Genomic DNA, 15,456 nt, shown 5'->3' with positions numbered 1-15,456 from the left:
TGCGTGGCCCCGCATTGGACTGTTTCATAGACTCAGGGAATTGTAGTAGCCGTGCTATTTTAGTGAAGAGGGAGTTTCAGCCACTCATAACATTTAGCCCTGCATTGGACTGTTTTCTTGAGGCAGGGAATTGCAGTAGCAGAAGGCACAGTCAAAGTCTAGGCCTAAATCCCATCAAAATGGTGTGACAGGACCTTAAAGGAGCTGTGAATAAACATTCACAGATTGCACTTCACTCCCTTTTCTGTAGACACAACAGGAGAATGCCGAAAATGTATGCACAGTAAGGAAAATCCCCTCTAGTGTGCCTATTGGAAGATTGAGCCTATTGTTTTGGTCAACAGGTCAATTAGAGAATGTTTATCTCCATAGCAATAAAATAGTACACATATTGTAACCTTTCCACAACTGCAAAAAAAAATTCTTTAGAAACATTTTACCCTAAAATCAGTCAAAGTCTATTGACATGTAAATACACAATGATCGAAAGACATCATATAAAGTTTTTTTTTTTTTTTAATGAAATGTAAAATGCAATAAAAAGTGTGAAACATTTTAAATAAGGTTAAAAACATTTCTAGTGTCTAAAGCATACAGTATTCACATTTTGAATTGTTGAAAACCATGATCTTAAATCAAAAAAATATATACAATTCCATCTTCCCAATTCGGTCGGACATCACTGATTTGAATCCATATCAGTTACTTTGATTCTGGTTTTAAAAGACACAAAAGAAAATATTAATCAAACAGCAACAACAACAAAAAAAGTGTAGTAGAAAAATATTGAAAGACCTAATATTTCTTAACTTAAACTGTTCTTTCTCTAGACAGCTACAGTTTGGCATTTGCCAAAGCATTTGAGTAAAGCTGCGTACACACTTGCAATTTTTGTCGTTGGAAAGGATCTTTCACGATCCTTTCCAACGACAAGGGATTACACGATGCATGAACGGTTCTGTACATACAGCACTGTTCATGCTCTATGGAGAGGGGAGGGGGAGAGCGACGGAGCGGCACCCTGCTGCGCGCTCTCCCCTTCCCTTTCATTAGGATCGGCTGTCGTCCATCGTCCGTGGATCCGGCAGGTCGGTCGTCCGGACGATGGACGACACCAACTGTACACACGGCAGATTTTCGCCCGATAATTGGCCGATGCCGATTATCGGGCGATAAAAATCTGACGTGTGTACGGGGCTTTAAGGCAGGAGATTTAAGAAGCAGCTGCATTATGAACAAGCCCTTACGCATCAAAATGTTTTCTAACATTTTTTAAAGTGGACATAAACCAAAAAATATAAAACCACCAGAAGGTAGTACTATTTGACAAAAGAGACATGTAATATCTCTTTTCAAATAACGAACGCCCTGGGTACTGGTGGCTTTTTGTTTCTGCTCTGCTGTGAACACTTGCAGAATATGGCAGAAGCTCAACACACACCAACACGTTTAGTTCCACTTTAAAATAAGAAAATAAAATAAAAATAGGTATAGATTAACCCCCCTGGCAGTAATCCCAAGTGTGGCTAGGGGTAAAAAAAAAAAACATGCAAAAGGCTGTGTTTGTATTTAGTTTATTATTAAATATTGGAGATATTTCCGTGAGTTATGCCTAAGAATTATAGGCCTACAATGTAAAATAAATCTTCATGCAAAACATTGTAACGCTTTTTGCGTAAAAAAAAAAAACGTACAGAATTAGAGCGCATGGGGGGTTTTAACGAAATCATTGGTATAGCTGTGATACAACTTTTAAGTAACTACATGCACTAAAAGAAACAAATGTTTACACTGGGATGGAGAAAATATTTAGTAATATAAATTTTGTCATCCTTAGCATATTAAGTGTACATTGTGATTTATACGAACAATGCAGAAATGTACCCGTTTCATTATTTCATCCCTGGTGGTGAAATGTGGAGCATCTTCTACTTGAATACCTTTTGCCATAGTGAAAACTCTTCCCAAAAGTTCATCACTGTACCTGTAAATGGTCATATGTTTCAATACATTAGTATACAAGTTCACATAAAGCTTCAAGCTCATCAAGTTTAACCACTACGGAAATAAACATATCCTCAATAAAATCCCTAAAGACATAGTTGATCAAGAGGAAGGCAAAAAAAAAACCCTGGTACAATTTGCTCCAACAGGGGAAAAACATTCCTTCCTGATTCCAAATAGCAATCGGATGTTTCTTGGATCAACAATCTTAACTTCAAAATTTTAATACCCAGGTATTTTCAGTGCTTCTAGAAAAGCATACAGCCTTTTGTTAATCTATAGAACTTACTGCTTGCTACTAAGGCTAAGTGCACACATGCAACAATTGTCATTGGAAAGGATCTTTCATGATACTTTCCAACGACAAACCAGTGCACAATGCATGAATGAGTGCTGTACATACAGCACCGTTCTGCTCTATGAAGAGGGGAGGGGTGAGAACGACAGAGCGGCACCCCGCTCCGCTCTCTCCTATTTACTTGCATTACAATCGTTCGTACACTATACACATGCAAGATTCTTGTCTGATTTCAGCACTGAGCCGATTATTGGACGAGAACTATTGCATGGGTGTACGTAGCCTTATTCCTGAGGGAGCCTATTCCACATTTTTACAGACCTTACTGTGAAGAATCCTTTCCTTATCCAGAGATTAAATTTCTTTTCCTCCAGACACAGTGTCTCCTTGTCCTTTATAATAACCTTAAAGTGAATTGGGACCATTTCTATATTTACATAGGGTGATTATATGCATATATAAGGGAGAGTAGATTCATTTTAGCTAATCTTTCCTCATAGCTGAGCTCCTCGATTCCTTTTATTAGTTTAGTTGGCCTTCTCTGCACTCTCTCTAATTCCACAGTATCTTTTTAGTGAACTGGTGTCCAAAACTGGACTACATATTCCAGATGAGGTATAACCAATGCTTTGTACAGGGGCATGATTATGTCACATTCTCTGCAGTCTATTCCTCTTTTGACTTAGAAAGTACTTTGGCAGCTTTAGATATTGCAGCTTGGCACTGCATGCTGTTATGAAGTCTATGATCTACCACAACACCAGATCCTTTTCCATGTTTGCTTCCCCAAAAGTATTCCCCTTGGACAGTACTAATAACTTAGATTATAGATAATAGACCATTCAGAGTATGAATCATTAATCACTACTCTTCTGAATGCAGTTTTTAAGCCAGTTCTCTATTCATTTAGAAACTGAATATTCTAAAACTATTGACCCTAACTTGCATATTACCTATCCATGCGGCACTGTTTCAAATGCTTTTGCAAAGTCCAAGTACACTATATCAACTGCTACTCCACTGTCTACCTGTTTACATCATCATAAAAAGAGTAAATTTGCTTGACAACTTCTGTCTTTTGTGAATCCATGCTGACTTCTCTTCTATGTGGTTCCTTATCAAACTCTCTAGGGTCCAATTCCAATTCCAATTATAGAAGTTAAACTACTGGTCTGTAGTTACCTGGTAATGACTTTGCTCCCTTTTTAAAGCTAGGAACCACATTGGCCTTATTCCAATCCATCGGAACCATGCTAGTGATTAAGGAGTTGTTTTTCCCCTTTTACGGTGGGCTATGTCACCCGATCTCACGCCTGTGCGGTGTGAGATTGGGTGATGTACCCAGTAAAAGACGACTAAAGATGGCAGTTCAAGTTATGGAGAGCCGCATCATCACAGGGGCTAGACAAGCATTCTTACTGCTAGAGAGTTAGAAGGTGCTGTATGTAGGTTAGTTCCTACTGAAGTAAGATATTCCACAGGGTCAGTACTAAGTCTTGGCTCTAGACAAAAGGACAGGCTCTCAAGTCGCAAAAACTGGGGCTAGAATATTCCTGATCCTCAGGCTTCACAAGCATGTACCACTACAGCAGTGCACAGGGTGACAATGCTGCAGTGTCTGTGCTGCAAGTGATTGATTGTTGGTCCCCATTTGAAACACCTTTACTTGCAGATCACCAAGCATTTACTATATTCAAAAAAATATGTATGTCATTTAGGATTATATGCATTTTTAACGGCATGAATAATCATTTTAGCATATAATTCTATATTAAATTAATACATGTGGATAAAAAGCAGCATGTAGTGATGTTTTAATAAGGTAAACTTTGTTAAGAAAATACATGTAGAGGTCTATTTATGAATGACTTTATCATTCAAGATTTATACAAACAAACAGGATTTACAAACTTTTCTAACTCAATTCATATGGGGAAAAAAATTTGATGATTTTAAATATTTCTTCAATTAACATGTTACACTGATTTAGTTTTTGATTTGAGCAGCTGCTATAAAATTACCATACAATTTACAACAACCACTATAAATCCATAGGGCATTGCCTATAGATTTATAAATAATCAAACAATTGTCACACAAGTCGTCTTAGATCTAAGAGTTTGTATAGTGTTTGCCCAGCTTTACAGGTTAGAAATGTAGCCGGAGTTACACAAACAACATACAAATTACATACCGGCATCCCATGAACACGTGATTGGCCCACACCATAGACAGAGCCAGGAGCTTGTCCATCTCACTGTCATCTTGGAAATTCTCCAAATTTCTTATTATAAATTCCTCCCTCGCTCGCCACTGTTTGTCACTCTCACAGAAACTTTTGAACTGCTTCACATAGTCGGCCTCCATGTTCTTTGTTTCTCTAGCACAAAATAAAAAAAAAAAAACGGAAACGTGAAAAAGCTGCTTCCGGTTTCTTATCTATGGTAACGCCAAGGACACTCTAGGCATCTTTTTTTTTGGCTCTGTGGTGGCTGGCTGTGTGTCGCTATGGTAACTTGTGTAAAATGGAGTTAGGGAGAGCTGATGGTTGAATGAAAACGCTGGATTTATCGGCCTCACCTATGTGTTTGTAGGTTATATGTAGATCTATGTTGTCTACGGGGATGTATATAGGCTCTAACAAGTAAAAACGTGAAAAAAACGTAGCCAATCTATAGTAACCGACCCAGGTATCAGTTTTATGCTAAATTCATCTTTTATTTTACATTATGGTGCAATTGCAGTTTTACCCCTTTTTTACTCCTCTTTTATAATATTCATACTAAAATGTGAAGTTTATAAATATATGTTTATCCCCAAAACATTTTTTTTAAGCAGAGAACCTGTAGTTGCACATTTTTATATTATATATATATTTTTATATATATAGTTATGAAGTAAAAAAAAAATAACACATTGCTACCTGAGGCATTCATCAGTTCGGCATACTGTTTTGCTGAAAAAATTTTGAAATAATAAAAACCTCAATTTTTCATAAATATAGGAAGCCTGTTAGAATTTCTCCTTAAAATTCAATGTTCTGGGTTTCTGTAATAGAAGTCCAATCCTTTGAAGTCCAATTAGGATGTTACTTTTTATCATGGGCAGTATTTTATGTAATGTGATAATACTGAATTCATCCAATTACAGATTCTGGCAGGCATATCAACCTATTACATCACTTTTTCTTAAAGTCATCTACCTTGTCTGGCAAGCAAATGTTCTCTAGTTTGTTCCTACAAAGAAACAGTATTATTAAACCTATTTAGGGAGTTTGTGAATCCTATTGGCTGCCTCTAATCTGGGAGGGGGGCTTACTTTTTTCATTCACCAGTCACTGTATATTGGATACCTGCTACTAAGCGGTAAGGCATTTGGTGCTCCCAAAATATGTAGTACAAAAATAATAAGTATGTTTTTTCTAAACTGAGGATGTTTTTCTTTAGGAGTGGTTGCATACATTTACAATCTGTACATAGCTTGATCTCCCAGCTTCCTTTTCTGACAGTGGGGCTGGTTAAAAAATGTTTCTCCATGAGTAATTTTCCTAGAAGGTATAGTTCCTCTCTGTGTTGTTTGGTTCTCCTTAAATGACCTCTTCTCCAGCCATTGTGTCATTGCAGTGCAACATGTGTAACACAAAAAAGTCAGACACCCCAAATCTTTACAAACTTCCCTGGATAACCTCTATGAGCATAAACTAGCTTCTACTTATGGTAAAGATGTATTAACTAAGGTAATCCAGGACAATAGTAGCGGGTTGGGGAGATATCCACTTAAGCACCACAGTTAGGATGTTAAGAGTCACAGTGCTACCGATACCCAGAACACAAATATTTATGCTACTGGACATGACGTCACATTAGGTCAAAAAGAAATTTAAGCATATGTGCCCAGTTTGTAATAAAAAGTTTGTATACTATAACTCTTTACTTTGTTCAAAAAAAATATAGCATTTAGTGGAAAAATCAAACAAAAAACATATAGGCAGCTTACATCAGCTGTCAGAAAGTATTCTGAATCTACAAAACAGTCCTTTGAAGTCTTTAGCAAGGATTCCAAAGCCCGTAAAGAAAATCTACAGCTTTTTAATCAGCTCCCATACTGGGTGGTATGCAGCCTACCTGCTGCCTTTACACTTTCCCTCTGATAGCACACCTGTACTACTTCTGCTATAGCCAAACCATTGGGTTAACCGGGGTGGAATAGGAAGGCCCTCCCAATTCCTTCCTTCCCATTCCAAAGCCTTGAAAATAAATGTTGCAACCCCCAACAGAGTTGTTCTCTTTACCTCTGGAATCTTTCCCCAGCAGAAACTTTGGTTTTAAAGAGTCCATGCCCCATCCAGGACCCATCCCAGCAGTACTGTGCAGTCACCTGCAAGGTTTAAGCAGTAACCATCTTAAAAACTAAAGGAACAGATGGTCCATAAAAAATAGATGTAATTGCATAAATTGCATCCTATAGGCATGAGGGAGCTGGAGATAAATTAGAGATGGTAAAAACTACCCTGAGTAAAAGAGTCACACCGGTGTGTATAGGAGAATATATCATGTATCAAATTTCTAAAACGTTGATTTATAGAGTTTTTAAACCTCAGAAAGGGTCAAACTACCCCATAAAAGGTATAATAATCCCAGGTAGAAACACAGAATTGCTTACTCGGAGCCCAAATCTTAGTAGCCTGCTTAAAATGGTTGGGGAAAATGCTAATCTACCAGCATTATCCCTGAATGCAAGTTACAAGAATGGTCACAGGCTGAGTGTACATTATGTCAAAAAGAAAAACATAGCTACCTTACCTGTTTATTGAATGGTCTAGGAAATCAAAATAAACAAAGCATGAAATCAAGATAGATTTTAAAGCATTTGCACGCAACACCAGTTCATATCTATAGAGACAGTAGATGTGGCAAACTGCTCCATGCTGCATGTAATTTCCAAAAATTGCAAGGCAATGCAGCCCCCCTCTTCTGCTTGTCAAAACCATTATTTGCAAGGTTGTGGTAAGACTACTCAAAACAGCTTGCAAAAACACTAGTTTAAAAATGCCTTAAAGGGTACCTAAACTCAACATTTTCACTTTATATAAAAAGGTAGACAACCCTTATATGAAAAGGAAAAATGTAATTTTTTTTTTTAAATTTTTTAAGTGCAACACCCTTTTTATTTAAAAAAAAAAAGTTTTCAGTTTAGTTCTGCTTTAAGAGGCATGATAGCCCCAACCAATGTAGGGCTTACGCAGAAACACCACTTGACTGCATGTGAGGTGTGTTTTTTTGCAGAAGAGCCAAATAAACACATTGCCTCTTAAGGTAAATAAAATCCTCTTTTGGTAAACTCCAGCTCTTAACCCTCAGTTTTTAGGTCTCAACATAGGAGATTTTGGTAGTTATTAATACTTACTTGATAATACTTAGGAGGTACAGTAGGTGGCAATCCACTTAACAATTACCATAAAATAATCCTAAAATCATCATTTTTGCACAATACTGTAACAAATGCAGGTGCATACATACCAGGTACTCCCCAGGTGACTAAGAGGGTCAGATATAAGGGAAAAAGGTCCTCTGTGATGGGAGTAGCAATGGAGAACCAATGTGTCCCTACCTACACAAAATTTTACCTGGGACATTGTTGGAAGTGACTCAAATTGATATGAATATGACTTGTGTAAAGGATAACTCTCTCATTAAAAGCAAGCTATAAACCTTCTTATCTGTGGAGACAGATGCAGAGCCTAAAGCTGCGTACACACTTCCAATTTTTGTCGTTGGAAAGGATCTTTCATGATCCTTTCCAACGACAAGGGAGTGCACGATGCATGAACGGTGCTGTACATACAGCACCGTTCATGCTCTATGGAGAGGGGAGGGGGAGAGCGACGGAGCGGCACCCTGCTGCGCGCTCTCCCCTTTCATTAGGATCGGCTGTCGTCCATCGTCCGTGGATCCGGCAGGTCGGTCGTCCGGACGATGGACGACACCGACTGTACACACGGCAGATTTTCGCCCGATAATTGGCCGATGCCGATTATCGGGCGATAAAAATCTGACGTGTGTACGTAGCTTAAAACAACCATAAAGGAATTGCTGAGCAGAGACAATGATTGATCTTCCATGAGGGTGATGCATGAGAATCATTAACACATTAGCCAGTTTGACCACCTGGTGCTAGTTCCTGTCCAAACCAGTTTACTAGTGCTTCGGTCTTTCTGGAGGGGCAGGGGCCTGTGACAACAATCTCAAGCTTGGGACAAGGACAAACTTTGTGACCTCTTGAGCAAGACTCCACCAAGATCAACTTTAACGGCGGTATATAAATACAAATAACTAGGTTATAGGTTGTGGGTTACAAGTATGCTTCCATTCAATGCCATTTTTTTTATAAAAAAAATCTTTAATACAAACATTAAAAACAAGTTTTTACAAAACAGATCATGCAGACCACATATGAATGAAACATCCTCTACGCCAGGAGGCCCGAAACGTCCTTTTGTTTTGTCCTTCTAAAAGAATTCTTAATATGAATTGTAGCTGGTCTGCTGCTACTACGCATTGCAGCAAGTGATGCCGCTACTACAATTCCTGGCATCACTTGCGTCTATTGACCAGCAGCCTATGCGTGGCCGTGCATTGGACTGTTCTATAGAAGTCATTCTGGGAATTGTAGTAGCGGCATCACTCGTGTCTGTAGAACAGCGGCCTCTCTGCTAATGCGTGGCTCTGCATTGGACTGTTTTATAGACGCAAGTAATGCCGGGAATTGTAGTAGCGGCATCACTCGCATCTATAGAACAGCTCTCTGCCTATGCATGGCCCCGCATTGGAGTTTATATTGACAGGTAAGCTCATTACACAATGTTGCATTCCAGCAATTCATTTGGTTTCACATTGCATTTTCTGGCAAAGTAAAACAATAAATCTCAATAGGAACAAACAAGAACACATGGGAATGCAGTAATATGCAGTGGATTGATCTAAATTTGTTCCTAGGCATAGTAACTCTATTGAAAATTAACTTAGAATGCTACAAATAGAGAAAGAGGCATAAGATTTTTTCTTAAATAACATTTTTAAAAAATTCTTTGGCCTCATAACTCAATTTTTTCAATAACTTTCAAGTTTGGTATGCGACTTGGTCTAAGTTTTTAATTTTGGCCGTATGTGTATTTGAGTTTGACACCCCTGCTCTACGCGTTTCGTGGATCTGGTCAACTTCAGGAGGAATTAACTTTATGATTAGAGAATATTTCAAGATTGCATCCAAAATCATAAATATATATTTTTAATCCAAATATTAACAAAAAATCTCTAAAAACAACAACAAAAAAAGAAAAGAATACAACACATATAGATCTTACTTACATCCATAATCATTAGGAGTCTCCCTTAACATACAAGAGAAAACAGATATCACCATCAACCATAAAAGCTTTTCAATATGATGCTGAAAAGAATAGGGAATTTGCTTTCTTTCTTTAATTGGCCTATGCTTGTGTCTACAGTTAGGTTCATAAATATTTAGACAGAGACAATTTTAGTTCTGTACATTATCATAATTAATTTTAAATGAAACAACTCAGATGCAGTTGAACTGCAGACTTTCAGCTTTAATTCAGTGGGTTGAACAAAAGATTGCATAAAAATATGAGGAACTAAAGCCTTTTTTAACACAATCACTTCATTTCCTGGGCTCAAAAGTAATTGGAATTACTAAGTAAAAGTAATGGAAGAACTAAAATGTATGGCACATTCTTATAAAAGTTGTGAACATATATTTCTATGAAAATGCATAGATGGAAGATAAGAATCCATTTTCCTATTTCCAAAACATTTTGGTTTATTGGTCACTATTCACATTTATGTTTACATATATTGTTGTTGTTATGTCTATGATGTTATAATATTCAACATCAAGATTCAGTGTGATAACTATACTATATTATAATTGAATGAGGAATTATTGAATAGTATGTATATGTTAAGATCAACGTGTTTTCTCTGTTTATACCTTTTACTCTCCTAATTAGAAATTACAAAATTGGGGATTTAACAATTTATAAAAATATATAGGAATGAAGTATCATTCCTGAAAATATAAAGGATTAATATAGAAATATTTAAATTACAATGTTCCCCGTATAAAGTAATAATCTCTTAAAAATGGTATCATTAGTTAAGGACTAAATAACTTCTAAACAAAATCCCCCCAAAAGGAATAGAGTAGAGGCTAGATATACTCATAGTATTGAATTAACAAGTGTAAATACGCTTCAGTATGGAGGGGACAGCACTTCCTCCTATCCTCCTCCTATCCTCCTCCTATCCTCCTCCTATCAGTGATGGTGAACCTTTTAGAGACCGAGTGCCCAAACTGCAACCCAAAACCCACTTATTTATTGCAAAGTGCCAACACAGCAATTTAACCTGATTACAGGGGTTTTAGTTTAGAAAAAGCAACCCATACATAACCATCTTTCGTCCTAAAAGAAAAACACAATAACAGAGCTTTCAATGATACAAACAGCTTTTTATTAAAAGGTAAAAGTTTGCATTTGGCATGCTTTTGAACAATTAATTTGATTTTTGCTGTTGTATGCATGCTGATATTTTGTCTAACCTTGGCTCATACTTTGTAAGTTTGAGAACAACACATGCAGCACTCAGGTCATCTGTTAGTCTGTTTCTGGTTTCAGATTTGATATAATTCTAAACTGAAAACAGCTGCTCACAAGCATAAAATGATCCAAACAAAGTAACAAAAGCAACCCCAAATGCTTCCATTGACTTAAAATTATTTGGCAGAGAATTCCACACTTTAAGGATTTCATTTTCAGAACTAACTGTTCTGTTATTTGTCATACCTTCTATCTTCTCAAGTATTTAAGGCAGGTCATAGAATTTATTTTTCCAGATAGAGCTTTCATGAAATTCCTATAGCTCCATTTTCAGATTTCCTAAATCTAACAAGTGTAAACAGGAAAGATTAAGTTCTTCAAATTTGGCTTTATCTGGGGAAGTAAGAAGAAACACAGGGTTGTCTCAATCTTATGCAACTACTAAAATTCACCTTTGCAGCTGCTACAATGGTTTAAATATTTCAGTTTTCTTTTAGTCTAATCAGTGCAGGGGAGGACATCACTAGGTAAATCAAAAAGCAGCCCAAAGTGAAGCTTAAGGGCTTGCTCAAATTTTAGGAATGCAGGGAGTACTAAACACATGCCAATTATGCCAATTGCATAGCAATGCAGCACATTGCACATAATTCATTTTAAAGCACTGTGGACAGCAACGCAGTTACAGGGTTCCAATTAGCACATTTCGAAGGTTTGTTTGGAAGGGCATTAACAAAGAATAGCAACCTAGCATAACAGCATAAGTGCTTTTCATTGTGTTTCTGGAAGAAACACAACACACCAGTGTGACAAGCCATTAATAAATATGCAGGGTTTTTTTTTATTTTTTAGGTATCACTACAACCACAGAACAACTATACTGCTACTTTAAAACCCAGCTGCTAATATTTGTTTAAAGTTTAAATGATTGGTTTAAAATTCAGTTCTTCTGCATTTCTTCAATTAGCTATATATAAAAAGTCTCTGCTAACCAGTTGCTGATTTTTACATTATATTTAGTGGATTGATTAATCCATTAATCCTTAATGGATTTCCAAAGAGCTATTACATTCAACAGGCACTTGTCTTAAGTGGGCGAAAATCTATCACAAATATAACTGCAGCTAAGGTAGCCTGTTCCACCACAAGCTTTAGGTTCACCTGGTTCTGACTGGGTATCACTGCAGACTGTTACTCCTGTCCCTGGGCTGTGTAGCTCTGCTCAATGTCTTCAGCTTAGTTCATACTGCACTTCCCATAACTAGGACAGAGCAAAACAAGATCCTCCCTCGTGTGTCTGCCTACCCCCTCTGTCACTTTCCTCTCTAACCCTGTACTTTCACCCTTTCAATTCTGGATCAAGACACATCAGCTGCCTCCTCCCCCACAGCCTGGTATCCTGAGGGTTAACTGATGACTCATGGAGAAGAGAAAGCATGGGCTGACAGAGAGACAATAGCACAGCCAATGGAAGGAGAGATCTCTGGGAGACAAAGGCGTACAGTGACTTGAGGTGCTATGCCAAGACGGCGCACATGCCCACAGAGAGGGCTCCGAGTGCCCCCTCTGGTACGCATGCCATAGGGAACTATTCATAAGCTTTTCTTTTGCCATTAATGACTGCAGTTCCACACAAATGACCCTGATTTCTTTTGGGGTTTAGACCTGACAGTGTTGTTGCTACTGACACCTCTTCTTCCAAACATCAATATAAGGACATTTAAGAGTAATTCAATATTCAAATTCACTCTGATCTTCTTTTTGTAGGAATAACAAGTCATTTTGTGATCACTGTTTCAGGATTCTGTACAAATGATACTATGATACTTATGGTTCAGGGTATTCAGGATGATATTGTCAATTTTCAGAGTTTTGCACCAAATTTTTTGCTAGGTATATAAAAACAGCTGAGAAAATTTTGGATACTCATAGATGTGCCAAATTGAAAAAGTATAGGAGAGACAAAATTGACTATCAGGAAAGATGTGTGTATACCTGGCAAGACCGGAGATGCAAATAGAGAGTATGGTCATTCATCGGCTTCTTCTAAAACTGTAACTGTAACTGTGTGTAAAATGTGAGTACATCTTCATGTGTAGGAAGAGTTTTAGGATGACTAACAAAAACAAGGCAAAGAACAAGGCAGGGCACCAATAAACAACATGGATGCTCAAATAAGCAATCATCTTTCATCTTTTAAAAAGCCGATAAAATAAGGACCTCAGCTTTGTTCCTAAGTACCTTAGTAATAGGTTAGAATTGAATATTGACCCTATCTCTTAAAGTGTAATTTGCTAAAACTCAAACCCCTTGCAGTTGGTAAATATTCCTATATTTCAGGGATGTACAGGAGTTACTGTGAATGTACAAGTTGGATATCCTTCATTCAAAATGAGTATGGAGTGATTCAACAGTATTCTGATAATTGTCCCCAATTAAAACACATAATATTGTACTGGCTGTATTCCACAAGCATAGTTCTCCCCAGCCCCTATAAACTGGGTGCACTACCCCTAACCTACAGCTGGGTGCACTAACCACCTGGCCTACAGCTTCCTTTCACCCAGTTTAAAAAAAATCCAGGGAGAATACTACACCTGCATATAATTTGAATTATGTTTGTAATATCTTATATTTTTTATACATTCTTTTCCTTACTGGTTAAAAAATGGTTTATTAGTTTTGCATTATATGTGACTTATCAACTTATTTTTTGTTGTATTTTTTAGTGTATTTTTTTGTACTGCATTATCAGTAATTTACCACAAGATGTCACCATAACTCCCGATGCTTCATTAATACTTGAGTTACTAAACGTTTGCATTGTGTTTATTTCCTAACTTACTCTAATAGGGCCCTGTATAAGGTTGTGCAGCCAATATATTTGGGCTGGTAGTCTAGGGCACAGACTGCACAGCCCTGTGGCTGGCAACAGGCAGGGTTTACGTTGTAGTGGAAATTAAGTCACATTATGTCATCTGGTACATGCTGGTCCTGCTCAAGGAAGTTTGCATTGCTATAAATAGACAGGATGCAGATTTACTAACCAGATCCCACTTGGAGAAATTGGCATGTTTGCGCCCAAACGTTAATTTGTTCATGAACTCGATTATTTACTCTAGGGTATTATACTATCTACCAGATTATTGTCTCCTGGTCTTTTCCTCTCTGTATAGACATCACACTTGTTTCTTTTTTTTTCTTTTTATCTAGCTTTATATATTTGTTCTTTGTTGCTGTTAAAGCGATTTCTTGCTAATCCCAGATCAGGTTCCCTCTCTATCGTGACCTTTGTTTTCAACACGTTGGGAGCAGTGAATAACACACAAGCAGCTCAAGCATGTAGTTATATCCTTTCTCAAAACTTTAATATCACATCGCAGTTTATAAGGTCAGACAACAAGGTGGAAGACACTTAGTAGTTAGTCAATAACAAAGAAACCTAATTACCAACTTTGCTGAGCAAGATATTTCAAGGTAAGAAGCCTCAAGGTAAGGATGGAGCAAATATTGACCTACTGATAAGGAGGATACAACTAGTTTCGACACAACTCAATTATCGGCAAAATATAGCAAAAAACACAAAAACAACTTAAATTCAAAACTCAGCAAAATTACACTCCTACAGTTACTTAAATGTTTCTGTGTTTATTGTAATCTGTAAGTACCTTAGGAAAGTACCTTTCCTGCATTATTAGTCTGGTGCTTGTATTTCATATTAAGATTCTAGTAAATTGTGGTTTTGGATGTTTGCAAACATGCTTTTTTGAAGCTTGATGAATGCATGTACTAACACATTTTTCTTGAGTTTGTTATGTGCAAAGGAACAATATAATGATTTTTCAGAGTGACTTGGAACCAGATGGTTGGGCCAAACATTCCATCCTTCTGCCAAGCCAGGAATTGGAAGTGACTCTAGAGAACCTGCCTGATATTGGTGGAATAGCAATGAGTTTAAGATTCTGACAGAGGCTAAGTGTGGAATTGCCTCAGGGGTGGCTCAAGCAGAAAGCCTTCAAAGCTTTTTGACAAACACAGGAAGGCTGTGTGAGGCCTTTATACCTAAGAGTCAATGTTTTGAGAATCCTAGCTCAGGACAATAGGGTTCAATGCTGGGAAAGGCAAGGAAGTCTCCACATTAGGGTATCCAACCATCCTGATGCTTGGAAATTTATTGCTGATGGATTATGTCACATAGTAAATGTCACACTTTGAACTTTGTTAAAAAAAATACAAATCAAAGGCTTTTTTAATCCTGTTTCTGAATACCGGCAAGGTGTGATTACATGTCAACTGATTCAGTCCTGCCAGTTTTAAGTTAATATTTGCCACGAGAAAAAATAAAAGACACGGAGTAACACCGTCAACAGGAAAAATACGAATCAATAAGTTTTGCGCTATGAATTTCATTGTCTGCATGTGTTATGTTTATAAATGTTGCTATGATTAGAAACATTGTTATGGCTTCCTAGAGTTTAGCGAGCTTTGTTGAAGAGAAAAATCAATAAAAATTATGAAGTCATTATTTTTGATTACT

At 37.2% G+C, this 15,456-nt stretch overlaps 1 protein-coding gene across 1 annotated transcript in view; it reads right to left on the bottom strand.

Moving 5' to 3' along the window:
* Positions 1-498: 498 nt before the first annotated feature.
* CDKN2AIPNL (CDKN2A interacting protein N-terminal like) overlaps positions 499-15,456 on the bottom strand; it is a 54,495-nt gene continuing 39,537 nt past the window's right edge. The window contains exons 3-5 of the mRNA XM_072400765.1: positions 4,497-4,682; positions 1,885-1,984; positions 499-713 (exon numbers count right to left, since the gene is read on the bottom strand). Of these exons, the coding sequence (XP_072256866.1) occupies positions 699-713; positions 1,885-1,984; positions 4,497-4,682 (301 nt within the window). The 3' untranslated portion in view covers positions 499-698. The remainder of the gene's footprint in view (positions 714-1,884; positions 1,985-4,496; positions 4,683-15,456) is intronic.

The sequence above is a fragment of the Pyxicephalus adspersus genome, chromosome 2, assembly GCF_032062135.1.
Source record: "Pyxicephalus adspersus chromosome 2, UCB_Pads_2.0, whole genome shotgun sequence".
NCBI lineage: Eukaryota > Metazoa > Chordata > Amphibia > Anura > Pyxicephalidae > Pyxicephalus > Pyxicephalus adspersus.
This window is presented reverse-complemented; position numbering and strand designations above follow the sequence as displayed.